This window comes from Paroedura picta, chromosome 12 (assembly GCF_049243985.1).
Source record: "Paroedura picta isolate Pp20150507F chromosome 12, Ppicta_v3.0, whole genome shotgun sequence".
NCBI lineage: Eukaryota > Metazoa > Chordata > Lepidosauria > Squamata > Gekkonidae > Paroedura > Paroedura picta.
This window is the reverse complement of record NC_135380.1, coordinates 40,704,815-40,732,587: the sequence shown is the minus strand read 5'-3', so window position 1 is coordinate 40,732,587 and position 27,773 is coordinate 40,704,815. Positions and strand designations below refer to the sequence as shown.

The window sequence follows — 27,773 nt, the reverse complement described above, 5'->3', positions numbered from 1 at the left end:
CCTCAGCAAAAGACTATCCCACCCCGGGGCCTCAGTAAAATTGTCAAGCATTGACCGGTCCCCAGAGATAAAAAGGTTGGGGACCACTGCGCTAACAAACACCCATCTTATAGAAGCCTTTACTCGTGTCAAGCGTCAGATCTTCCCTTCTGCATACTTGCACGGCAGATTTAATCAGGTTCCACCAGATTGCCGGATGTGTCCTTGTGGGCTTAACCTTGTCCACTATGTCCTGTATTGCCCTCTGTACAATGATGTCCAGATCAGGTTGAACACAATACTGTCTACTGTCTCTGGCTCAGAGGGTGATAAAATAATATTTCTTTTGGCTGACGTTTTCTCTCCTTTCACTTTAATAGTTGCTAATTTCATTCCCTCATCCATTATTTTTAGAAAAATGTTTGTTCCAAGTATAGCCGAGGAATCCTTATTTTATTTGATGTATAATTCTTTTATTCCACTTGCACTTCCACTTTTCTTGCAATTATCTTTTTCTGATAACTTGTTTATACTGTGACATGTATATGTATATATAGAGAGAGATTTTCATTTTACTGTTTTAATGCTTTTTATAATTGTTATGGTTTCAGCTTCAACAATCAATTCAGATTGAATTCAGAGGCATTCTGCTTTTAACTAATCACTGTGGCTGGTAGCTGTTGATCAGCCTCTCCTCCATGCAATTATCCCCCTTTAAGGCTGTCCCTGTGTCTAAAGGTTTGTGACCATCATGATGTCCAAATCCTGAATATGTAGATTCAACAGATAGGAAGAGAGCAGGGTTTGCGGGAAGAGTCGGGTTGGAGCAGAGACCCCCCCACCCCCACCGAGCCCCAGATATACATGGATCATCCATTGACTATAATGATCCAAATGCTCTAACACAGTGGTCCCCAACCCCCGGTCCGGGGACCAGGACCGGTCCGTGGATCAGTCGGTACCTCCTCCTCGTTCTCCTCCCTGGCTGCTGCCTCGGGGACTGCCCTGCCACTCTGCCGCCGGGTCACCTTTGGTGAGGCTCCCCCTCAGCATGGCACTGCACAGCTGCTGCTGGCAGCGTCCCCCAGCGGGTGGCGGGAAGTCAGGGGCACCAGCGGGAAAGCAAGTGGAGCAGGGGCTCAGGCAGTGGTGGCGCCGTCCCTCAGCAAAAGACTATCCCACCCCGGGGCCTCAGTAAAATTGTCAAGCATTGACCGGTCCCCAGAGATAAAAAGGTTGGGGACCACTGCGCTAACAAACACCCATCTTATAGAAGCCTTTACTCGTGTCAAGCGTCAGATCTTCCCTTCTGCATACTTGCACGGCAGATTTAATCAGGTTCCACCAGATTGCCGGATGTGTCCTTGTGGGCTTAACCTTGTCCACTATGTCCTGTATTGCCCTCTGTACAATGATGTCCAGATCAGGTTGAACACAATACTGTCTACTGTCTCTGGCTCAGAGGGTGATAAAATAATATTTCTTTTGGCTGACGTTTTCTCTCCTTTCACTTTAATAGTTGCTAATTTCATTCCCTCATCCATTATTTTTAGAAAAATGTTTGTTCCAAGTATAGCCGAGGAATCCTTATTTTATTTGATGTATAATTCTTTTATTCCACTTGCACTTCCACTTTTCTTGCAATTATCTTTTTCTGATAACTTGTTTATACTGTGACATGTATATGTATATATAGAGAGAGATTTTCATTTTACTGTTTTAATGCTTTTTATAATTGTTATGGTTTCAGCTTCAACAATCAATTCAGATTGAATTCAGAGGCATTCTGCTTTTAACTAATCACTGTGGCTGGTAGCTGTTGATCAGCCTCTCCTCCATGCAATTATCCCCCTTTAAGGCTGTCCCTGTGTCTAAAGGTTTGTGACCATCATGATGTCCAAATCCTGAATATGTAGATTCAACAGATAGGAAGAGAGCAGGGTTTGAGGGAAGAGTCGGGTTGGAGCAGTTGGCCATCTGATCTGGCAATGACAGAATGGAAACACTGTGCTGTGTGCTGTTTGACGTCCCAGTTCGTTGCTTAGATAACAAATAAGGTCAAGTGACTACCTGCTTTGAGCCTCAGGGATAAAGTGAGACAGGGTAGCAAAATAGCAATTATCCTTGCCCTTCTGGTTCAGTGGAGCCACCAGCACAATTGCAGATGCCAGGAAAAAAAAAAAGCGTTGACAAATGGAGGAGAGGGAGAAAGGACTTCAGGGCAAGGCTGTCCAGTTGATGATGCCATATGCACAGCTGAATCAGGACTTTGGAGTCAGCATACCAGAGGACTCGCAAAATGAACCTTTCTTCCTGGTAGAGATATGTAAGCCTCAGTCTGGGTCGTGCTGTGCAATGCAGTCTTGAAGTTGTTGAGTCACCTTTGTCCTTGAAAACAATGGCTTCTCAGTGTCTTACATTATATGGCTGTGCCCTTCCTGGTTCCAAAATTCAATACTGTTGTTATAACATTCAACTTGTATACCACCCCTCTCAATGAATGGGCTTGGAGCAGTTCAGAAGAGCAGGCTAAAACAATCGATGAAACAGTTTAAGCAGCATAAGAATACAAAAAAATACTAAAATTAGCCGTACACAGAAGGTAGCGTGGGAGGAGAGCAATAGTGTAGTTATCAATGTGGGGTTCCGCAGAACGTGGTCCTCTCCTCCCCTATGCTGTTTAACATTTTTATCCACCTTTTGGCCCAGCTGGTGTAGAGTTTTGGGCTGGGTTGTCATCAGTACACTGATGATACCCAGCTCTATCTCTTGATGGATGGCTCCCCTGGCTCCCCACCAGAGTCATTCTTCAGATGTCTGGAAGAAGTGATAGTCTGGTTCAAGCAAAGTTGGTTGAAACTCAACCCTGACAAGACTAGGTTGAGTAGGGAAGGGCCAGATCAGTAAGAACGTTTACCCATCCTGGATGGTGTGCAATTGAAGATCTTGCACGCCACCAGGAACTTGGCTGTGACCTTGGAGTCCTCCCTTTCTATGAAGGCCCAGGTCACTAAAGTAGCCCAGCTGGCGTTCTTCCATCTTCACCAAGTGAGACTCCTAGCACTCTATCTGCCCCAGGATCACCTAGCCACAGTGATCTATATGAAGGTCATCTCCAGGTTAGATTTATGTAACTCACTCTGCGGACCTGACCTTGTCCCTGCTTTGGAAATTACAGCTGGTACAAAATGCAGCTATGAGGGACCTTACTGGGACACATCCAGCCTGTGCTGAGGCAGCTGCATTGGTTGCCAGTTGACTACTGGATCAGGTTCAAGGTATGTTTTCTACCTTTAAGGCCATACATAGCCTGAGCCCACTGTACCTGAGGGACTATCTAACTCCTTATCCCCTGCATAGGTCTCTGTACTCTGCAGTGACTAATAGACTGGAGATCCCTGGGCCACATGGAGTCCACCTGGCCTCAACCAGGGCCAGGGTTTTTTTTGGCCTTGGCCCTAGTTTGGTGGAATGAACTCCTGGAACAGCTGAGGGCCCTGCAGGAACTAAATTCCGCAGGGCCTGGAAGATGGAGCTCATCTGCCAAGCCTTTGGTTGAGACTGGGCAGGGTGGAGTGAAGGACAGTCTAGCCTGTCCTCTAAAATGCTGTAATGCCATCTTCCCATGTATACAGTTGGGGGTAGGGGATAGGATGAGTTGAGGGTTGGTGTGGAGAGAGGGTTAAAGGGGGGGGTAAGATGGGGGGTGGGAAGGTTTTTTAAATTGTTGTATTGGTTTTTTTATGTATCTTATAATTCACCATGAGCCAGCTGTACTAGGAATGATGGAATATAAATCCTTATCCATTGTTGTTCCTCTATATATTTCAGAAACAGCCTAGGGGGTGGGATGTGTCTAGCTGTCCAAGTTGGAATAGGGCCAATCAGGGTGCAGCCAGCTTTGCCCTGATTGGGCCTGCCCCTGTGGCTCCCGCCCTGAACACTAGCCTCTTTGCTCTCAGACGCCTCAGTGCCTGGAGCCAGCAGCAGGTGAGAAGGCCCTGGGCAAAGGGTCTGGTGGAGGTCCTGCTAATGAGGGCCTCCTGACCTGCTAGGCTGGGCCTGCTAATGAGGGCCTCCTGGCCTGCTGACTGCCTGCTAAGGAACTCTGTCTCAGCCCTGCTAACGAGCTGCCCAGCCCCCGCCCGCCCCACTTGATTTGGCTGCAGCTGCGGCCCAAAGCCACCTTAAGCTGCCTGGCCAGGGGCCAGAGGAGGGGACCCTTTCAGGGCCCGTTCTTAGGAACGGGCTTTGAAGCTAGTGTAATAATAAATAATGAAATTATCAGCAACTGACAAAGTCCCCTCTTCCCCCAGCCATCCTCCGTCTGACCTGCAGGGTTGGTAATATAAGCCTGCAGAGGAATGAGAAGAGGAAAAGCGAGAGGGAAGGAGACGGGCCCATATGGTGTTAAATTGCTTTTGCCTCAGCCGTAGGCCTGGCAGAAGAGTGCTGCCTTATAGACCCTGCAAAACTGTGATAGCTCCATCAGGGCCCTGATCTCAGATGGCAACTCATTCCACCAGGCTGGGTTCAGCACTGTAAAGGCCCTGGTCCTGGTCGAGGCCTCATGGATATATTTGGGGCCAGAGATTATGAACAGGTTGGTACTTGGGGAACAGAGTACTCTCCGGGGGACAAATTGGGAGAGACAGTCCCTCAGATCACATAAGGTCCATTAGCTCAGCAGAGTTTTTAAAAGATGATTAATCACAGGGTGGTGGAAGAGAGGTCCATTAGTGGCTGCTAGCCACAGAGTTTTTAGCTGCTGCTCAGAGGCAGTGTTCCTCTGATCACCAGTTAATGAGGAGAAACGATAGGGAGAAGTTGGTCTCCAGGCTGTGCTTGCAAGCTTTCCAGGAGCATCCGGTTGACCATGATGTGAAACAGTGGAACAGATGTCATACTAACAAAATTGTGTCAAGGCATCCTCGAAAGCAAAAACCAGACTGTCCAAATCCCTTAAAATCCAGAGATATTGTTTTACTAGTGGCAGGTAGAAAATGCAGCCAGCTGGCGCGCTGAGTACTTCAATCAATCCCTACCCCAAACTGATAGACTGTCACATGTGAGAAAGAGAAAATTAGTCTAGCTCTGTGTTCCTACCCCCCCCCACACACACACACAACTGCTGTGCCTATGAAGTGCAGATTTCACTCTGGACGGTATTTAGGAACTTGAGAACCCCATTTTTAAAAAGCCGGGCTGAATCGAGCCAAGCTGCATCATTTATTCACACTGCAGAATATGGTGGTTCTTGGCATGGAATTCGAGTTGCCGGTGCAGAATTTTGCCTGTTTCTAAAGCTCAGAATACACACCGTGCTGGCTGTGCAGGATCCCGGCTCAGTTAGAGTTTAATTCTTTGGGGAAAAGGAAAAGAAAAGAAACAGTGCTTTCAGGAGAGGCAGCTGGCGAGCTTTCCAAGGTTTCTGCTTGCATTTCCTCCCGAAAGTTGTGAGCGGGATGAGACGAGGGGAGCCGAGCGATCAGCATCATTGCACACAAAGGTGATGCCACTTTTTGGCACCAGCCTCTTGCTACAGTAGTGACACTGCACAAAAGAGTGCAGTGCGGCAAAAACACAAAACAACCAGAGCGGCATCTTGTCACCAGGCCAACAGCTGATGTTCACAGGGCAGGCGGAGCACATAGTGGGTCAGCAGATGCCTGATAAATCTCCCCACGTGTGCAAGTTGATTGTCATAGGCTTCATTTAATGCAGTGGTAGTCAAACTGCGGCCCTCCAGATGTCCATGGACTACAATTCCCAGGAGCCCCCTGCCAGCATTTGCTGGCAGGGGGCTCCTGGGAATTGAAGTCCATGGACATCTGGAGGGCCGCAGTTTGACTACCCCTGATTTAATGGATGGGGAATTTGGCGTCATGTAGCACCGACGGCTGGCTAGTTTACCCGTGGATAAACGTGGCATGGTCCCCTGCTGTGAGGGAGGATGTTCTACAATTGGGGTGCCACCACAGAAAAGACTCTTTCCTGGGTAGCCTCTTGTCTCATCTTTGATGGTGGTGGTGGTGGTGGGAAGATTCTATGCAGGGCCTTCAAATATCTATTTTCCATTGGGATCATATGAAAGCTGGCAGTCTTCTGTATATTCTATTCTTCAGCTGTTTAGGGCTTCTAAGGTCATATCCTGCGCCTAGAGTTGTGTCCAGAAACTAATGTGGCAACATATGCAACAGTATGTATGTGGATGAACTTCTGTGGATGAACTTCTGTGTTCTTGTTCATCAGAGCTGCAGTGTCCAAATAAGGAACTCTCATACTGGAGATGTTTCCTTTTTGTATCATGGCAGAAAACACAAGCTTTTTTGGGAGGTGGGGGGGAGAATGATGTTATTCCTATGTATGCCTTTCTTCCCAATACCTCCCAGAGGAGATGTGGGTCCTGTCAGAACTCACCTAGTTCCGCAGGGTCTGCAAAACTCTTCCTCCAGGCATTTTGTTGAGGCCGGGCCACCAGAAACATCTGAGAACCTCCCCCCTTCGAAATACTCTCCCTTGTGATGTCCTGCCCTGGCAAATAACATGGGAGAGTAATATGAGGGGATGATGTGAAGAGTCCTGGAAGCTAGGGATGTTTATGCTGCTTTAAATGGGTTAATAGGTTTCGGTTTTAACTTTGCTGTTTTGAATTGTTGTACACCTCCATGAGATGGCTGCCCTCTGTCATTTTACCTCACAACGACCCTTTGAGGTAGGTTAGGATTTGAGTGTGCTGCTGGTCCAAGATCACCCAGCAAAAATGCCATAACAGACTAGAGATTCAAAACTGGGCCTACCAGGCTAAGGCTGGCTCAGAGCACTGATCATGCCCCATTTTAACCATACATCAAACCTGTCTGGTAAGTTAGGCTTGAGAGAGACAGTGACTCGCCTAAGGTCTTACGCAGTGCCATCCTAAACGCAGTCACACCCCTTCTGGGACCATCCGAATCCATTGGCATCCATGGGCTCAGTAGAATGTAACTCTGTTTAGGATGACACTGCCAGTGACTTCACAACATAAATCTTAAATCCACGCCTAACTCTTTAACCGCTTCACCACTAACATTGGACTAACATTGACCTGGATAGCCTGATCCTGTCAGATATTGGAAGCTAAGTGGACTGACCCTAACTAGCGTTTCTATGAGAGACCTCCCAGAATTTGGGTGGTAGTTCCTCCAAGGCTGGGGTAGTCAAACTGCGGCCCTCCAGATGTCCATGGACTACAATTCCCATGAGCCCCTGCCAGCAAATGCTGGCAGGGGCTCATGGGAATTATAGTCCATGGACATCTGGAGGGCCGCAGTTTGACTACCCCTGCTCCAAGGGATCATGATGAATGTCAAACCACGTCTAAACGTCCCTTTCTGGACTGCCAGACAATCCTTGAGTCTCCTGGCTAATAATACACCCCCCCAATGATCAATATATGCCACATGGACTCTTTTCTGCAATGGTTTGCTATGTGGTCACATCCAAAGCAGCTTTCTAGCTTTCTGCCTGATGCTATTGACTAAGGATCACTTATTGTAATAGTTTTGCTCAACAACAGTTGCGTATTGAGTCGCATTGTAGGCACTGATGGCTTATCTTGCTTCAGTGTAGACAGGGCTGGATTCCCTGGGCTCATTTCATGCTTTAAAGCCCACGGTCAATTCATTTCAAAGGCATTTGGCATTATCGCTTTCCAGGCTTTCCTTTTGAAATGTGTGTCCTGGAAGCAGATGGGGCAGCCAAGAGGTCTGCCAAGTAAGTTCCTTGCCAGATTGGCTGTGCCCGTTCTGTGCACACAATGTTGGAGAAGGCAACAGACCTTCGGTTTGTTGGAAGACAAGGCCCTGCAATGTCTCTTAGTCCCAGCCTTCAGAGGGACTATGAGAGACTGCCCGAGCATCCTCCTTGTTTCTGGCTTTCCTTGCTGTTCCCTTTGAGATGTAGACTGGTAACTCTCAGGGAACTTGCTTCCTTCCTGCTCCTTTTAAAACACCCTCTTTCATTCACACAGCCCACAGTTCTGTGGCAACATGGATGCAAGCACGGTTCCGGCATCTGCATCCATCCTAGATAGATAGGATAGATTAGGATTCTGTCTCTTTCCTGCACCATCTAGATGTAATTCCTTAATAAATTATAAACTACTACTCACATGACATAAAAAGACTAAAGAAGTCTCAGCTTGTTTTGTCATTTTCTCTCTTGTGCACGTGCAAACTGCATGGTCAGCTTCTGCTGCTGCTGTAAGCCTTGTGCACTCTCTTAACTTTAGGAAATACTGCCCAAATATTCCAATACAGTTAACTTACTCCATGCCCGGGCCAAACTGGTATCCGTGGCAGGTGGTGCTGGATGCATTTCAGTTGCTGGGCAAATCCCTGTTTGGCAGAGTGATGGGAGGTGGTTTACCAATGCACATCCATTGTGGGTGGCTCAGATAATCCTCTTAAGAGGCATGATGCAGGCCTTAAGGCCTGCTGGGTCCTTCAGGTGTTTGTCCTTGTGTAAAAGGTTAGCATCTGGCTCCAAGTGGCTTCCCACACAGGTGCCAGCAAAAGTCAGAGGGAGATTTCACAAGAGCAAACAATGCAGGGGAGTTCCCCACCCAGTTCATTTAAGGCCACCAGAGGGTAAACTAGGCCCCAGCGGTTGGAGCAGAGTGTATTTGGGAGTTAGATGGATAACAGCATACTTGTCCTGATCTACCTCATGCATTTTTATTGTGCCCTGTTGTCTCCACGCAACTCAAAACAGTTGTGCCTGGCTCTCCTTTCCCTAGTCTGACAGAGGAAAGATTCTGTCATTGAAGTATTGGGAGGTTTCAAGCCAAGGGTGTCAGTTTGCCACTTCCACTCCCACATTTCAAGCTCCTCCACTGCTTGGTGGAGCAGAAAATCAGGGGGAAACCTGTCAATGTTGTGATGTCATTTCCAGTTGTGTGCCTGGAAGTGACATAACAATATCATATGACCCTCTAGGAATTTCCCAAGGCTCTATGGTCAAATAAACGCCATGACACTGGTTTGGAGTGGTTCTGTCTCTCCTGTGTTCTCTTTACCAACAAAGGCAAGGCAAGTATCTGCCTATTTTGGTGGCAGTTACTTCAAAGTGGTTATTCCAAGCAGACACAAAAATGATTCCTCTCAGGCACATCTGGGTTGCCTCCTGCTCTAAAGGGAGAGGACACCTCTAAAGGGAGAGGACACCTTCGCTTTGTATAAGGAGGAAGTGGCTACCAGGAAACACATTGCTGGGCAACGTGGTGCCCACGGGCACCTACACTATGCTGGCTGTCAGTGTCCTGTGCTGTGCCCTTCACCAGTTTGGGTTGGGTGTATTGTTTTATCTGTCAACAAAAGCTTTCCCCATTGCAACCAAGCTCTATTGTTGGAACTGACACTAGATAATGTGCATTTGTGTCCAGTTCCATCTGACTCTTGGGGGTGGGGGAGCAGCCAGTTAAATATGTTAAATGTGTCTTTATGGGGGGGGGATGGATGACTAAATTGGCAGTGCAACAAAACAACATCATAGTCCAGTGGTACCTTAAGACCAACAAAGATTTGAATTCGAACTTTTGAACTCGAAAGCTCACCCCTTGAATAAATCTTTGTTGGTCTTAAGGCAGTGGTCCCCAACCCCCGGTCCAGGGACCGGTCCCGGTTCATGGATCAGTCGGTACCAGGCTGCGGCTCCTCCTCATCCTCCTCCCCGGCTGTTGCCTCAGGGGCTACCCTGCTGCTCTGCTGCCAGCTCACCTTTGCTGGTGCTTTCCAGCGGCCACCATGGCTGGGGCTCCCCCTCGGTGTGGCACTGCGCAGCTGCTGCTGGCAGCAACCCCCAGTAGGCCGCGGGAAGTCAGGGGCGCTGGCAGGAAAGCAAGTGGAGCAGGGGCTCAGGTGGTGGCGGCGATGTCCCTCGGGAAAAGACTACCCCCCCCCCGGGCCTCAGAAAAATTGTCAAGCGTTGATCAGTCCCCGGTGATAAAAAGGTTGGGGACCGCTGTCTTAAGGTACCACTGGACTTTGATTTTGCTTTGTTGTGCTGCTTCAGACCAACACAGCTATCCACTTGAATCTAAATTGGCAGTAATTAACAGCCCCCCCCCAATCTCTCCCAAGGAACATTGCATGGCTCTCCAGTTGCCAACTCAAGTGTGCTTCTCTCTTTTATTCCTTGTCAAAGCCAGACGGCAGATTCTTCAAGGAGAAAAGGGGAGGGTTTTTTTGGGGGGGGGGGACAAGCAGGAAGAATATGGAATAGAGAGGAGGAAGTTCTCACTGGGGAGAAGGGTGGGTATAAAATAAGTGGTAACTGGGGTGACATGGTGGGGGTGAACCTCAGAACTGTCAAGTGAAGCAGGAGGGGGCAGCGCATGGTTTGCATGCCAGGGGTGCCAAGATCGGACCCAGGCCTTTGCAGTGAAAGGGCCTTACATAGCAAAGAGCTGTAAAAGGGTCTTTCTCTGTTTGGGTTTCTGGACATCCCCGAACTACATGGACCAGTGAAGACAAAGCATGGCATGGAAAAGGGCCACAGCTCAGTAGTAACACATGTGCTTTGGGATACATGTTGTCCTGCTAATGTGGTCCTGCCCTATCTCTGCAAAGATGCTTCACTTTATCGAATGGGACGAACTCTCCTGTGGCTTACAAGCATTTTGGCTGCCGCAGTTCTGGACACCCTTCAAGAGGTGGCCCCATATAGAGTGAATTGCAGTAGTCCAGTAGGGAGGTTGCTAAGGCAGGCACGGTACAGACAGGAAAAAGACTGGAATGTTCCCGTGGCAGAAATGTAAGATCTGGAAAAAACGCTAATATTCTCATTGCCTTTGTGAAGTTAGAAAACTTAGTGTGTGTGTGCGTGTGTGTGCGTGCATGTTAGTCACCAAGATGATTCTTTATGCAGTTTGAAAGCTTCCCTTTGATTAGCATTTACAGAGCAGCGTGTTCACTAGTACCAAGACAGGTTGCTGTCGTGTAATGCATCAATGGGGGGAAAGTTGCTTTTATGAGGCACTGGCTTGTCTGCACAGGAGTTGGAGAGGTTGATGGCAATATTGAGGGCGCCTGGAAAGACTGTGTAGGTGTAGCCGTAACCCAGGAATGTAAATTGTGCCTGTCCATTTAAAAATTGTTGCAAATCAATACCGCCCCCCCCCCCAATTTAGTGAATATAGTGCCTGCATATAGAGCCTCTTGTGGCGCAGAGTGGTAAGGCAGCAGTCTGAAAGCTTTGCCCATGAGGCTGGGAGTTCGATCCCAGCAGCCGGCTCAAGGTCGACTCAGCCTTCCATCCTTCCGAGGTCGGTAAAATGAGTACCCAGCTTGCTGGGGGGTAAACAGTAATGACTGGGGAAGGCACTGGCAAACCACCCCGTACTGAGTCTGCCATGAAAACGCTGGAGGGCGTCACCCCAAGGGTCAGACATGACCCAGTGCTTGCACAGGGTATACCTTTTTAGTGCCTGCACATGCGCCGGGGGAATCACATAGGTTGAAATGATATGTCACCCCAGATATCTGTCAAAAAGTTTACAACCTTGCTACGATGAATATTGAATTTGCACCCTGTGAATGCTCAGAAGCTAAACTAAAATCACAGGTAGGAAAAAAAGGGATGGAAAACAAACTTTTACCTCAAACTTCTAATCTGCAAAAGTTGACAGGATGCCAATTCATGTGTTGATGGAACTAATTTTAGATATTTCATGGTTCAAAACTCCTCATTCTTACTTTTATGACTCCTTCTCAGTCACATGTCATTTAAATAGTAATCTTCTTAAGGTCAGGGATATGCTCTCCCCCCCCCTGCAAGTGTGTGAGCTGCCAAGTCCCCTAATGATCAGAACAAGAACTCACTTCTTAGAAATAAAAGCCTCTTAGAAGTGAAAGCAAAGCTGTTCATAATTAATCCCTACATAATTAGGCACTGTAATAGTTTTCAGTAATAGCAGGTAATAAAGGTGACGTCATTTGAGAAGTTAAGCTTGCTTCCTTTAGGAGCCAGCCAAGGTTGGAGTCCAATGGCACCTTTTAAGTGATATTAGAATATGAAATGAAAGCATGGGAGATGCTTGGACCCTTTCTACTATTCGTCCCACCCCACAGTACAAAGGTTAAGGGGGAAAGGAAGGCTAACCTTTCTCTGACATTGGTGTTGTGCAGTGCCAGGTATATAAATAAGACATCTATTCTACGGATTTTTTTCTCAGAGCCCACAGTGGACATGGCATGCTCGACCGAGACCTGGGTGCATGAAGGGGAGACAGTTGTCGTGAAAGAACTTGCTCCATCCTGTTTCTCGATTCTCCACCAATCCTGGACAAAAGGTCAAGGAGGGGTGTGGTGATGCTGGTTCAAGAGGCTTTCTCCTTCAGGTCACTTCCCATCCCAACTATTCCATTAATTGAATGCGTAGGCCTGGTGTGGGTCGCATTGGAGAGTTTGGCCACCTGTTTGGTGAACCGTCTGCCTAACACAGCACAGATGCCCTTCCAAGTTTTTTGGAGCTGGTGGCTGACTGGACATTGCCATTCCCAACGCTACTAATCCTGGGTGATATAATTGTCCATGCATAGAAATCTAGCTCCTTGCAAAGTGTGGACCTGCTGTCAACCATGGTGAGTGTCTCAGTTTGTAACTGGTCCCGCACAGCAAGCAGCCACACCCTGGACTTAATCTTTGGGGTGGAGATACAAGTGGGTCTGGTGCAGGTTACAAGATTGTGATGGAGGCTCAAATCAGTACCCCACTGCTGCCCAGTGTAGGCAGAGAGCAGAATGACTCTTGCCCAAAGGGATCCTATAGGATTCCAGAATGCTTTATGGGATCCAGTGCCCCCCGGAGACTCAGTGGATGATCTGGTAGAGGGTTGGCATTGTTGACACTCTGAAACCTTTAAGGAACCCCCCCCCTCCAAAAATGTCTTCTCTGCTCCTGACCCAAGCTGGCTCTTTGGTATTCCCAGGAGCTGTGCTCAGTCTCTGTTCGACTGAGACAGCTAGAGTGAGTTTGGGGGAAAACTCCTTGGAAAGCTATAAGAACATCTTATAAGATGCTTATGAATGCTTATGGGGTGGCAGTGAAGGCTGCAAAGAATTAGTACTTTGTGGTCTCTGTGGCCTCTGCTAGCTCCTGCCCAGCACAATTATTCAAAACAATTCAGTCTTTGACACCCCTAGCAAGTGGGCTGTCAGGAATTTCCAAATTGGCTATTAGCTGGGAGGCATTTGCGAGCTTTCTTGCGGAGAAAATCTTGGCGCTCGTCTAGGACTTTCCCACGGAGCTTGATGCACTTGGTAAACTGGAGGCCCCTTGGCCATCTCAAGGTCCTACTTTGGACCACCAGTATGCTCTCCTTGACCAATGTGGACAGAGCTCTGACAGCTGTTCATCTAGCCGCTTACTCCCTGGACCCATGCCCCTCTTGGCTGATGATGAGAAGCTGCGGGTCCCATATTGTATTCCTCCTCCAGCCACAGGCTGCTTTTGATTTCACCCCTGGGAGACAAAACTGGTTCTGGTTGTCACGGTGCATGGAGTGATCTCCTCCTCTTGCCCTGTCACTTTGTCGATGTCCTCCTTTCCTTCCCCACCCCTTAGCTCTTATTGCGCCTGGCTGGTTCCAGAGCTACCACTGGCAGCAACAGGGCGATCGATCAAAAGTGACCAGTGGCTGGGGCCTCTGCCTCCCAGCTAGGGCACAATTGCAGGCATGAGGCTACGATTCCTTTCCTTCCTTAAAGCAAGTACTTGTCCACCAGCTGGGAGCTTGTTTGGAATAAGAAATGCAAAATTGCTTTTTTCAGGCTATTACATGTGTTTCTAAATTGAAATGATAGATCTACAGAGTATTGGAGCTGCTCGGAACTATGGATTGTTTTAAAGAAATTGCCTTGATAGCTAACCGTGCCTTCTTTTGAGATCAGGAGAGGTGCAGTGGTTTCAGTGTCAGACCAGAAATGGGGAGTTCTGGGTTCAACTTCTCACTCAGCTAGGTTGCTTGACTGGAGGTGAATTAGGGACAGTTGTAATATTTTAGGTTGGCCTGTGAAAGGAGGTCTTGAGCTCTTGGTATAAGCCACTCTGAGACCGCGAGGAGAGGGGTGGCTTATAAATATAAATAAATAAGTATAAATGGAAGTTTGGCCAGGTTTTCCATTCTGTCTGGTATGCAAGTCCTTCTTGTCTCATATGGTATTGTAGAGAAGGATGAATTTGCAGTGTGAAAGTTACCCTGTCGAATTCCACAGAGCCTAGGGTTATCACCCATGCTTTTAATCTTTCTCTTTTTTTGTATGTGAGATTGTCTGTAGCTTTGAAGTTAGTGGTGTCAGTATTGGTGTTGATACTGCACTGTATCTTTCTTTTATTTATTTATTTATTTATTTATTATATTTATATACCGCCCTCCCCGAAGGCTCAGGGTAGTTTACACAGGAAGAACAATACATAAGAGCTCTGCGCTCTACTGCCACCAACCAGCTAAGGATCCCTGGCCCTAAAGAAGTCCGCCTGGTCTCGACCAGGGCCAGAGCATTCTCTGTTCTGGCCCCCACCTGGTGGAACGAGCTCCCGGAGGAGATCAGGACCCTGACGGGGCTTAAACAGTTCCGCAGGGCCTGCAAAAACGAGCTCTTCCGCCAGGCATTTGACTGAGACCAGACGTAATCTACAGCGATTGAAGCAGCTACCCGTATGGAGCATCTCCAGTGGTCTGATTAAATTGACGCCACTAAGAGGGAAAAAAAACTGACTTTGAATAGCAGTGGCTTTTCCAGCAGGGGTGTCGGGATTCCTGCAAAATAACTTGGCCTTCTGCAGTAAGCTGGGCCCTCTGCATAGCCAACAGCTTTAGGGCACAATGGTATCCTTTCAGAGCCACTTGTCCTTGCTGCTGGCTTATTGTAAGCTGTCCCTTCTTAAGGAGGACAACTTGTACTGCAAGGTCAAGATGGGCAGAGAAGAGTAAGAGACCGGGAGCACCTTAAAGACTGACAACATTTGTGGCCGTCTGGAACTTTCCTGAGCCACTGCTAGGACTATGACCAGTTTAATTTGAAACCCGTCTGGAGTCAGGTAGAGCAGAAACACAATTCTCTTTCCCCCCAGTGGGTTTCCATTGCAGGATGGGCTTGGGTGGCAGCAGTAAATACACAGCATCCCCCTTATCAGTGCTAGTTGCATGCAATTGTTTTAAGTGGAGTAACGAGTTGTCGGAAGAATGGCCTCGGGTCGCAGTTGTCTGCTGCTGAGGAAGCATCAGGGCCTTTGCTGATCTGCATTAATTGCTAGAGATTAGAGGGTCATTTGAAGCAGTAGGTGCAAACTTAAATGGACTCCGGGGAATGGTAGAGGACAGGAAGGCCTGGAGGATCATTGTCCATGGGATCATGATGGGTTGGATACAACTTTGCACCTAACAACAACAACAACAACAACAAAAGGGTCAAAGCCAGGCCTAGTCTGCAGCCTCTGGGGAATGAGGTGGCAGTGGCTGGAGATGTTTTCTCTGTGTGGCGTTTTGTGTGCAAAGAAACATTTAATGCTGTGATTCCCTCTCCAGTGGCCTGAGGTCATGCAGCCCATCCTGCTGTCTCACCCTTCCTCTTTCTCCCTCAGTCCCACCCTTACTTTTCTCCCCAAGCAGGATCCAAGGTGGCTTACAACAAGCCCAACAATAACAAGATGAGCATTATGTGAACAAGCACTGGAAGTCCCTACACACTCCTACTGTAGAAGCTTTCAGCCCATTTGAGACTTTGAATTTAATTTACAGTATATTTAGAAGAACCTTTCTGAGACTTTGGTTTTGAAGAAGCTTCTTATACAACTGCTGGCTGTTCCTTTTCTACGGTTGCTCTGTTTTGGGATCGGGCAGCTCTTCATTTTTCTCCTTAGGCGAGAAGAATGGTGAGAGCAAGCAGGCGTGTGGAGGGAAGCTCTGGGCCTCTTGGAGGAAATATGGGATTGAAATATAATGGATGGTAAATGGAGCGGTAGAATGAGATCCAGACTCAGGAACCAGGGAAGTTACTATCCCACTGAAAAGAGCAATTCCCATTTCATCTTCTGAAAATTCCTGAGAGTAATCGTAATAATGAGACTATGCTATCTGACAGTGTCCCATGTTAACATCCAGTTCCTCTTTTGTTCCTCTTTTCAGATGTCTTCTGCAATTGCAGCTTAGTTGGGAGTGCGGGCCTGAACGAATGCAACACGACGACCGGTCAGTGCAGGTGCCACAGGGGGTACCATGGCCAGCAGTGTGACCGATGTGAAGCCGGCTACTATCCCCAGCTGAGCACTGGGCGCTGTCTTGTGTGTGGCTGTCACCCCTTCGGTGCTGTTTCCCTTTCCTGCAACAAGTAAGGAGAAGGTTTCTTCCATCCTCCCCCTGCCCCTTTTGCATGGTGGATTGTCCTATGTGTTTAGTTTTATATCAGGACAAGGCTTGTTTGCCCAGAAAGAGCTGCTGCTGTTAGATTTGCATTTTAACAAAATAGCAGTACAGGGAGCCTGGTATGGTGAAATTCAGAAGGGTGTTTTCTATTTGTCCTTCCAGCGTCAGGTAATTCAGATTTTACGCACACACAAAAACCCCAGTAACATCTATCGAATTTGAACATGCTTCTCCTGTTTTCTGGATTTGATAGGCTCCTTGGTAATCTTATTTATTTACTTTGTATGTAGTTTGCTTTTGTTTAAAAACAGTGCAATAGAAACAGTATAATACATCCGATAAAGAATGACCTGGATTGGAACATTAAAGAATACATTAGGAAGCTGTATAATATGTACCAGCATCCTAAAAAGCAGAGACATCACCCTACTTACAAAAGTGCATCTAGTCAAGGCTATGGTCTTTCCAGTTGCAATGTATGGTTGCGAAAGTTAGACCATAAGGAAGGCTGAGTGTCAAAGAATTGAGGCTTTTGAACTCTGGTGCTTGAGAAGACTCTTGCGAGTCCCTTGGACTGCAAGGCGAACAAACCAATCAGTCCTAGAGGAGATCAGCCCTGCCTGCTCCTTAGAAGGCCAGATCCTGAAGATGAAACTCAAATACTTTGGCAACCGCATGAGAAGGAAGGACTCCCTGGAGAAGAGCCTAATGCTGGGAGCGATCGAGGGCAAAAGAAGAAGGGGACGACAGAGAATGAGGTGGCTGGATGGAGTCACTGAAGCAGTAGGTGCAAACTTAAGTGGACTCCAGGGAATGGTAGAGGACAGGAAGGCCTGGAGGATCATTGTCCATGGGGTCGCGATGGGTCGGACACGACTTCGCACATAACAACAACAACAAATAATATGTACCAATAGGACACGTTTTCTCAACCAAGGTTTTGTATATATAAAATTTGTTAAACATGTCATGTTTAACAATGACATTAAATTGTCATCGGTCATGTCAGACCTCCCCACCACGGCCAGTGATTGGCCTGGAGGGAGAGGGACCCCTGGGTAGGCATGTATGTAGCTATCCTTCCCAACCATATTCTGCACCACTTATGGGGTTCTTCAATGGTAAAAACATTGAGAAAGGCTGCATTAGGACATTAGGCAGATCTTTTTTTTTTTTTTTTTTACAGTCAGGCCTCTGTCGTGGATATGAAAGTAAAATGAATCAATGAGTGACAGAAGAAATGCTCATGCCCATGTCTTGAGGCAGGTCCACATGTACACTTCAATTTATAAAGCTGCCTTACGCTGATTCAGAATGTTGTTCCTTTTTGTTCTGTGTCCTCATAAGAAGATCCCTGCTGGATCAGAACAGTGGTGAGTCCAGCATCCTGTCTCACACAGTGTTTCACCTGTTGAGGATGCTGCAAACAGGGCAGAGAGTTCAGGGCTTCCTAGGACTGGTATTCAGATGTTTATGGCCTCTAAACATGGAGGCTCCCTTTGGTAACCTAAATCTGTTCTGCAGGGCCTGTACAATGGAGCTATTCCAGTGGGGCTTATGGTTGAGGCCAAAAACACCATTCACCGTGGAAGCTGGCCTCACCACTAGGGGAAAAGGGATGGAAAGTAGGTTCTTACCAACCTAACCCCCCTGAGATTTTAGTTGAGGCATGAAGTTTAAATTTTTAAATCTTTTTATATTTTTAATGCTGTTACCCACCCTGAGCATTTGGAAGGACAGGATACAAATACATATGCATTTGTTGTTGTTTTTGTTATTATTAACCACAACAGCTAGTAGCTGCTGCATGGACCTCTCCTCTGTGATTCATTCTAAGACCCTTGATAATCTGCCTGTGCTTGTGGCCATCTCTATGTCCTCTGGTAGCAAATTCAGCAGTTTTAACAATTTGTTGAGCTAAGTAGTATCTTCTTATGCCTCCCTGAATCTATTATCATAGAATCATAGATTTGGAAGGTACCTCCTGGATCATCTTGTCCAACCCCCTGCAAATGCAGGAAATTCACAACTACCTGCTTACCCATAGTGACCCCAATTCCATGCCCAGATGATGCTCCCCCCCCCCCCCAAAAAAAAAAGAAACCCAGAATCCCTAGCCATTCTGATCTGGAGGAAATTCACCTCCTGACTCAAAGTGGCTATCGGCATTTCCCTGGGTTTGCAAGAAAGGGCCACAAGAGCCAAGCACTGACAGAATCTCTTCTGCCCAGCCACTTACAATCTGCTTAAATTCACAGAATCAACATGTCTCTGAGGTGGCTATCTAGCCTCTGCTTAAAAACTTTCAAGGAAGGAGAACCCACCACCTCCCAAGGAAGCCTGTTCCACTGAAGAACCGCTCTAAGTGTCAGGAACTTCTTCTGGGGATTTAGTCAAAAATTCTTTTGAATTAATTTCATCCTATTGGTTCTCCTCTGACCCTCTGGGGCAACAGAAAACAGCTCCACTCCATGCTTTGTGATGGCCCTTCAAGTACTTGAAGATGGCTATCATATCACCACTTAGTTGTCTTCTCTCCTGGCTAAATAGACCAAGTACTTCCAGCCTTCCTCAACTATTGCAGCCTTTCTCAACCTTTTTACTATTGAAAATCCCCTGAAACATTCCTCAGGCTTTGAGAAACTCCAGAAGTGGTGCAATTGTGCAGAATATGGTTGGGAAACATAGCAGTGAACATGCATCCCTGGGGGCCCTCCCCTTCCCACCACTTCTAGTGCCATCATTGGCCATTGGGGGGGTAAACGGGTCAATGTGTTCATACCACTTGATAAATGTTTAACAAATATATATTTTTTTAAATAAATAAATATATAGAACAGTAACTCCCACCCATTCAGAAAACCCTCCTGGGGCTGTCAGGAAACCCCTGGGTATCATGAAACCCTGGTTGAGAAAGCCTGATCTTTCCAATTCCAAAGGCCTTTGCCAATTCATAGGGTGCCCCCCTCCCCAGTTCTACTATTCAAGAAAAGAGAGAGAAAGCCCTTTTGACCCACTCTCTCCAACCTATGGACAATCTGTAAGTATCTCTGACTGATAGCACCTCTTTGAAGCCTCAGGCAGGAAAGGGCCTTTCCCAGAACCTGTTGTCTGAGATCCTTTAATCTCAGATTAAAGTGAGATTAAAGTGAACCAGGGGACTTTTGAGAAGTCAAGTAGATCCAGGTTGTTAGGGTTGTAGTTAATGACAGCAGTTCTACAGAATCTCAAGCAGAGTAAGAGGTTTTTTTTAAGTAAGAGGTGCTTGGGACTGCACTTGGGACTTTCTGCCTACAAAGTGTACGTTATTAGAATCATAGAGTTGGAAGGGGCCATACAGGCCATCTAGTCCAACCCCCTGCTCAACGCAGGTTCAGCCCAAAGCATCCTAAAGCATGCATCCTACTGTTCACTTAAGAACCTTTGTGATTTCTGTCTCATTAGCTGTCTGTTGAGCCACTCCCCCTGCGTATTGAGACTCTGGGCCAAACCACGTGATGCTTCTTTCGACTAGTTCAAGCTTTCTCATCCAGCGTTTTGTGACAGCCCTGGGGGTTCCCGAATGGATGGGAGTTAATTTTATATATCTGTTTAAACTTTGTTAAACATTTGTTAGGCAATATGATCATATATGGTCATGTCGACTTTCCCCCTCCTCCCAAGATGGCCAGTGATGGGCCCGGAAGGGATGGGAAGGGGAAGGGGCCCCAGTTGGGCATGTCCACAGCTATGCTTCCCAACCATATTTTGTGGGATTGTGCCACTTCTGGGGTTTCTCGAAGCCTGAAGAATATTTCTGGGGTTTCTCGGTGGTAAAAAAAGTTGAGAAAGGCTGGATTAGTTAGATGCAGCTCAGTTTCCACAGAGCCATAAAGCAGCCACGGGGGATGTAGTATAAAAGTCTGAGGGACCCTTGCTCTTCTGCCTTTTCTTCCATGACATTTTTCCGATGCAGTAGCCCTGCTGGGAAAGGCTGGAGCTTCATGGAATACTCCATGTGCGGTGGAAAAATGCCATGGTTGGGGCAGAGAGCAAATCCTCCCTCTGTGTCAAGGTCCCAAGCTGAATTGGGCCACTCCAGGCTTTAGAAACCATGCTCTGCACAGCTGTCGTACAATTGTGGGGAAAGCAAGTCAGCTCTGGGAAACCTGGATTCAGCTTGCTTAAAAAAGGTGCTGTGTAATTTGTCCCCTAGGATCTTAGATTCCTCCTTCTCTGTCCTGCAGCATCTGAAGAATGTGTCCTTATGTGTGTCAAGTAATTGGGGGCACTTCTTGGGTACAAAGCCCCAGTTTGCTAGTTCAGATGTGTGTGTTTGGTTGTTTTACGGGGTGTTGCCGTAAACGGGCGGAGCATTTTGAAATGGGGTAACACAGCAGACTGAACCATACAGTCCAGTCTACCACATCAGTATTTACATGTTTTCATGCAGTGGATGCTAAAAAGGCATCCTTTTCAATTAGAACAATGCTATGCAATTTTTGTTACCTTTGGGCAAAAAGGTAATTAGTTTCCTCCCTATTGGGAGGACTCATGAAGAAGAGTTGGTTTTATACCCCATTCTTCGCCACGCAAAGGAGTCTCAAAGCAGCATACAGTCTCCTTTCCTTCCTCTCTCCGCAACAGACACCCTGTGAAGTAGGTGGGGCTGAGTGAGAACAGCTGTATACCACAGGGGTAGTCAACCTGTGGTCCTCCAGATGTTTGTGGACTACAATTCCCATGAGTCCCTGCCAGCAAATGCTGGCAGGGGCTCATGGGAATCAGAATCAGAGTACCTTTATTGGCATAAAATTGCAAAGCATAAAATGAAAATTTCAAACAGTTTCAGATGTAAAATCTATCGTAAAAGATTTTCATTTAAAATTGCTAGTAAAAACTTTGCTACCTTTATAATAGTGACCTTGGAGCCCAGGAAAATAAAATCTGTCACTACCTCCATTTCTTCCCTATCTGTATTAGGCAAACATAAAACATCAGTGTGTTCACCACAAATGCCAACAAGTTCAGACCTAATGCATTTCGATCATACTGATCTTCCTCAGGGGTCAGCATAGAGATACACACAGTTGTATATAAGAATACTTTTTTCAGTTTTCAACAGGGGATAAATACTTATTTAATCTGTGATGGCTGGTTCTGATCCTGCAAAGCAGGGGTAGTCAACCTGTGGTCTTCCAGATGTCCATGGACTACAATTCCCATGAGCAAAAAAAATTGCTAAAAACTTTGCTCATGGGAATTGTAGTCCATGGACATCTGGAAGACCACAGGTTGACTACCCCTGGTATACAGGACTGCGACTAGTCCAAAGTCACCCAGCTGGCTCCATGTGGAGGACTGGGGGATCAAACCCAGCTCTCCCGATTAGAAGCTGCCCCTCTTAACCTCTACACCAGGGGTGGGCAAACTGTGGCCCTCCAGATGTCCATGGACTACAATTCCCATGATCCCCTGCCAGCGAATGCCACAATTTGCCCACCCCTGCTCTACACCAAGCTGGTTCTTCATGCCAGAAGCTGGGATTTTCCAAGCGAAACGCTGGCGTCTCACATCCCTCGTGTTGACGCAGCTGTGGCCTATGTTGAGCATTGGAGCTTTACCCCAGGCACTGCAGAAGGTTTGTTGTGTATTGCCTTTGAAAAGATGTGTGTGTGTTTGTATAAAATTCTGCCGCACGCCTGCCCTGGACCAAATAGTCTGTCATACACACACACTGCCCCGTGGGCTAATTATTAATGAAGTCTCTAGTGGGGGATGTGGAGGGGAGAAATAGAAGTCCCTTCCTGTAGCGTCAGCCTGATCTCTGAAATGAACATTGACCTGACAAGCTGTCGCTGTGGATGGGCTCTGTTGCCGACATAATCAAAGGCCATTAAAGAAACAAACACAGGATTGTCAAAGGAGAGTGGGGTGGGTGTGTATCTCTTCTGAACGGGACATCATTTTTGTGTTGCGTCTTAAGCAGTTATTCAGTTCACTGCCTTTTCTCATGTTGGCTATTTTTGCCTTCTTGGTTCCAGCCTGTGTAATAAGACACCCACACAGTGCTCTTCAAAGGCTAATTTGTGCCTTTTCTTTTAAAGTCACCATGAAACAGCCTGTTTTCTTTGAATGCTGACAGCCGGATTAGCATTACAAGTGTGGGTCAGAATCCCCTTTCATTTTTCAAAGGTTACCTTCCTTGTTCCCAGATCTCCTTTTCGTTTCGCAGAGATGTTCTCCCTTCCCCTGGTTTATACAGCTTAGGCCAAATCCTCCGCTTCCATTTATTTTCCTGAAAGCCCAGAGTGCCAACAGGTTTGACTCTCTAATATTTCACGAATTGAAATAGGCACTGGTGGTCTTTAAGTAGCAGCTGGACAGATACTTATCCTGGATCCTTTAAGCTGATCCTGCATTGAGCAGGGGGTTGGACTAGATGGCTTGTAAGGCCCTTTTCCACTCTAGGATTCTATTTTTACTTTTACCCTGTCTCATTGGGTGATCACTGTTTGAGTGCTACTCCTCTACCCCCTTCTGCTTTGCTCAAAATTCTTGTTCCGACTGGTGTTTGTCTGCATTTTATTTCTTCTGCAGTATCTTGTAGTTGTAAAAAGCTCTAGTTTTTGTGTTTGCAATTTAAGTTAAAGATATGCTGGGGGAATGGGAATGGATTTGTGGCTGGTGGTTGCATAGGGAGCTGTCCAAGGGATATGGGAGTCAGAGAAGAGTTTACCACCTGATCAGCTGTGGAGCTGTCCATGCCGAAACCAAGCTGGACACTGAGAAATACACTTGCCAACCTCTGAGTGCAACTGAGGAATCTTTAGAGAGAGAGGCTGGTTGCTCCACCCTTCCTGTTGACTTGGGGGAAACTCTGAGCTCGGATCCCTTCTCCCGAGCAGAACCTTGGTATTTGGATGCTCCGGACTGTCCAGATACACTCTGTCTTCTGATCTGGGCTTGAGCTCAAGTTTGTAACTTTCTTTGTTCTTTAGGTTGTGGAGGTGGATGGATTTGGTTAGGGGGCTCTGGGTTTGCCACCTCCGTCAGCAGTCTGAGTACAGCCTCCTCATGGCTTGAGGGATTCTCTCTTGGAGGTCCTGACTTAGTTTGATCCTTGGGCGTAGCCGGGATGTCCTCTGAGGGTCCTATCCCACTCTGGCTCTGGACCACAGCAGTAAATACTGTCTTTGAATTTAAATATTGATTGATTGATCAAAAAGGAAAAGCTCTGTTAGCCTATTGTAGTAGAATGATATAAAAATCCAGTGGCACCGTAAAGACTTTTGTGAGTCACAGCCAAAGATTGTTGTGAGTCTTTAAGTCTTTTATTTTGCTTGACTGAAGGCATTTGCAGATTTTCAGTCTCTTATTTTACTGTTGGCTGCTATTGCCAAAAAGTGAATTGTAGATCTTTATCTGCATTCTTTTGATAATTGCCAGTATTTATCAGCCTTTGATTGTTTATGCACTAGAACTTCACTGTCCCAGCTCCTGTACAGAAACACAAATCGGGGGCAGATGAGGCACACCGGGCCAAATGCTCCCCTGTGTGGGTGCAGGAAGAGGTGGGGCAACCTGCCACAACTAAAACTCCAGCCTGCAGCCTGGCATGAAACCTCCAGTGCATAAACAGTCTTTGTGGCACATTTTTAAATGTCATTAGTACATCTTATGAGATGCTGTATGTTGTCCCCATGAGGACCAAGTCAAGAGGATTTAAGTCTCCCAGGAAATAATGATATGGAGATTATTTAAATCAAGATTCCTATTTTGTATCCGGTATTTTCCCACTGTGTTGCGAGAACAGCACTGACACTCCTATGTTTGCTTAATGCTTTTGTTGTTGACTGTAATGTATTTTATTTGTTTCCTATATTTATGAAACTGGCCAAAGTCCCCCATGGCAGAGTGAGGATTAGAACCTAGGTTCTGCAAATCCTAGTCTGACAGTATAACCACTAGACCAGTGGTAGTCAAACTGCGGCCCTCCAGATGTCCATGGACTACAATTCCCATGAGCCCCTGCCAGCATTTCTGGCAGGGGCTTCTGGGAATTGTAGTCTATGGACATCTGGAGGGCCGCAGTTTGACTACCCCTGCACTAGACCATACTGGCTTCCTGAATTAAATTGTTCCCATTAGAAAGATCTACTGTAAGCACAGATTGTGCAGTGAAATAACAATCCCCTCCCCATATACATTTCCTTACCTTTCTTTGGGCTTGCCACACTCTTTGAGTCCTTGAGATGTAACATCCATTGGCTACTGTCTGAAAAGTGGTATTGCTAAATCTCAGTGTTGCTGTGAAACCACCATAAAATGCAGCAAGATATAATATTGTAAAGGGCTTTAAGCTAATAAATGTGTTTTTGTGCAACTTACAGATCACCTTTTAGCCTGTGTAGGAGAATAGCACAGTACCTTCTTAATCATATGGACCACTCGTGTTTTGCATTATACCAGGGGTGGCCAAGCTGTGACTCTCCAGAAGTTCATGGACTACAATTCCCATGTGTCCCTGCCATCATGGCCAATTGGCAGTTGGCAGGGGGTCATGGTAATTGTAGTCCATTGGCATCTGGAGAGCCACTGTTTGGCCATCCCTGTCCTATACCATTGCAGGGGCTTCGCCACAATGAAACCATGCAAGTCTCCATCAGATCAGTGGCCAGACAGGAGGGAGGGTGGCCCCCTTACTGCCTCCTGCCATCACCCCCCATGCACAGCAGCATCCTCAAGGGAAAAATGGTTAAAGTCTGGGCTGTTTTTTGAAAAGAGATATTCACGTAACTGATTTTACTCTGTTTTAAATAATTGATTTTTGTTGTTCAGTCTCTTTCCCCCAGAGGCAAGATCAATGCTTCCTGTCTCAGATAAGCACTGACAAACGCAGATGGGTCACTGAACTTAAAAAGTCCTTGTATTTCCGCCCAGAAAACCTGTCATTCTTTGAAGGCTCAGGGTGCATGACTGTTGCTCTAAATATGGGTTTTAATTTTTTTAAATTATTTCTGTCCTGCTTCATAATCAAAGTGGTTTACCAAGACCCATATGTAATACAGTAGGATCCATGAATAGCGGTGTTATACAATGAAATCTGCCACCTTACCCAGAGCCATTGATCTGGGGATGTAGCCAGCGCAGGTGAATTGGTCCTTGAAAAGGGGTGCTATACTCTATTTACAATATGTGTCAAAGGTAAATTAATTCTACTGACTGCCCAGCATTAAATGCATGACTTATAACTTAATTGTACTCTTTGGCTTATGGAATTTTAAAGTCTTACAAATTGCTGCACCCCCTGTGCTACTCTAGCACATGTATTTTTTTAAATTTTTGATGTAGCAAAAAATAAAAGTTGGAGCTCAAAAGAAATCTGTAGTGAACATAAGTCACAGCAGGTAGTCCTAACAGCATGTTTGGTTATTAAGTTCAACTTTTATAATGCTAAAAACATTGAATTCTTTAATAATGTATTATCATCCACACAGCATAGCCTATTAATGGTTGCCAAAATTATTTCGATGTTAACAAAAGACATCCAGAAAATGTTATATATGTCCTCAGAATGAGTATTTTTTCACCCAAATTTTCCAGCTTGTGCATCATACTATAAATTTTGAATGTGAAACCCTTTTCTTCAGAACTATTTAAAAAGAGAAATCAAGGATTTCTTTAGTTCTCCCCCATATTATCCATTGGAAAAATTGTTCTCAAAAAATGCCAGATGAACTGCATTGAAGGATACTAAAAGAACTTGCAGATGTCATCTCTGAACCTCTGTCCATTATTTTTGATACTTGGAGAACAGGTGAGGTGCTAGATGATTGGAGGTGGACAAATGTTGTCCCCATCTTCAAGAAAGGGAAAAAGGAGGATCCGGGTAATTATCGACCCGTCAGCTTGACATCTGTAGCTGGCATAATTTTGGAACAAATAATCAAATGGTCCTTGAGCAGCTGGAACTGAGAGCTGTGATTTCTAAGACTCAACACGGGTTTCGCAAGAACAAGTCAGACCAACCTTATCTCTTTTTTCGAGAAAGTGACTACCTTGCTGGATCAGGGGAATGCCGTGGACATAGTTTATCTGGATTTCAGTAAAACTTTTGATAAGGTTCCACATGATATTCTTGTTCACAAGTTGGTAAAATGTAGTATGGATCCTAATTCTGTCAGGTGGATCAATAACTGGTTGACAAATCGTACCCAGAGGGTACTTGTTAATGGTTCAGCATCTTCTTGGAAAAGAGTGACAAGTGGAGTACCCCAAGGATCTGTCCTGGGGCCTATGTTGTTCAACATATTTATAAATGGTTTGGATGAGGGATTAGAGGGGATACTTCTTAAATTCGCGGACGATACTAAACTGGGAGGGGTAGCAAACACAGCTGAAGACAGCAACAGAATACAGGATGATCTTGATAGGCACGAGAAGTGGACTAAACTGAATGAAATGAAGTTCAATAGGGACAAATGTAAAGTCCTGCATTTAGGTAGGAAAAACCAAATACACCAATATAAGATGGGGGAGACTTGTCTTGGCAGTAGCATGTGCAAAAAGGATCTAGGAGTTTTAATAGGCCATACATTGAACATGAATCAGCAGTGTGACTCAGTGGCTAAAAAGGCAAATGGGATTTTGGGCTGTATCAAGCAGAATACCATGTCCAGATCATGGGAGGTGATGGTACCGCTTTACTCTGCTCTGGTTCGGCCTCACTTGGAGTACTGTGTTCAGTTTTGGGCACCCCAGTTGAAGAGGGATGTTGACAAACTGGAGCGTATCCAGCGGAGGGCAACAAAGATGGTGAAGGGTTTGGAGTCCAAGACGTATGAAAAAAGGTTGGGGGAGCTTGGTCTGTCTAGCCTAGAGAAGAGACGACTGAGAGGGGATCTGATAACCATCTTCAAGTATTTAAAATGGTACCATATGGAGGATGGAGCAGAATTGTTCTCTCTTGCCCCAGAGCGACAGACCAGAACGAATGGGATGAAATTATTTCAGAAGAAATTCCGTCTCAACATCCGGAAGAAGTTCATGACAGTTAGAGCAGTTTCTCAGTGGAACAGGCTTCCTCAAGAGGTGGTGGGTTCTCCATCTTTGAAAATTTTTAAACAGAGGCTAGATCTGACTAAGAGGCTGATTCTATGAAGGCAAAGGAGTGGCAGGTTACAGTAGATGAGCGATTGGGAAGTGAGTGTCTTGCATAGTGTAGGGGGTTGGACTAGATGACCCATGAGGTCCTTTCCAACTCTATTATTCTATGATTCTAACGCCGCCCTCCATTTTTCCCATACCCTTGACCTTCACTCTGAATGCTCCCGCCTTTGGAGGTTAGCAGACTGCAGCTGTTGGCAGGGCCTTCTTGCTGGTGGAACTCCACCTCTGAAATGTTCCTA

At 46.3% G+C, this 27,773-nt stretch overlaps 1 protein-coding gene and 1 long non-coding RNA gene across 2 annotated transcripts in view; one reads left to right on the top strand and one right to left on the bottom strand.

The window, feature by feature from the left end:
* LOC143821404 (uncharacterized) overlaps positions 1–27,773 on the bottom strand; it is a 64,467-nt gene that overhangs the window by 5,849 nt on the left and 30,845 nt on the right. The window lies entirely within an intron of this gene.
* The window catches only part of MEGF9 (multiple EGF like domains 9), an 84,410-nt gene that overhangs the window by 40,089 nt on the left and 16,548 nt on the right, over positions 1–27,773 (top strand). Inside the window, exon 2 of the mRNA XM_077305316.1 lies at positions 16,147–16,348. Within this exon, the coding sequence (XP_077161431.1) occupies positions 16,147–16,348 (202 nt within the window). The remainder of the gene's footprint in view (positions 1–16,146; positions 16,349–27,773) is intronic.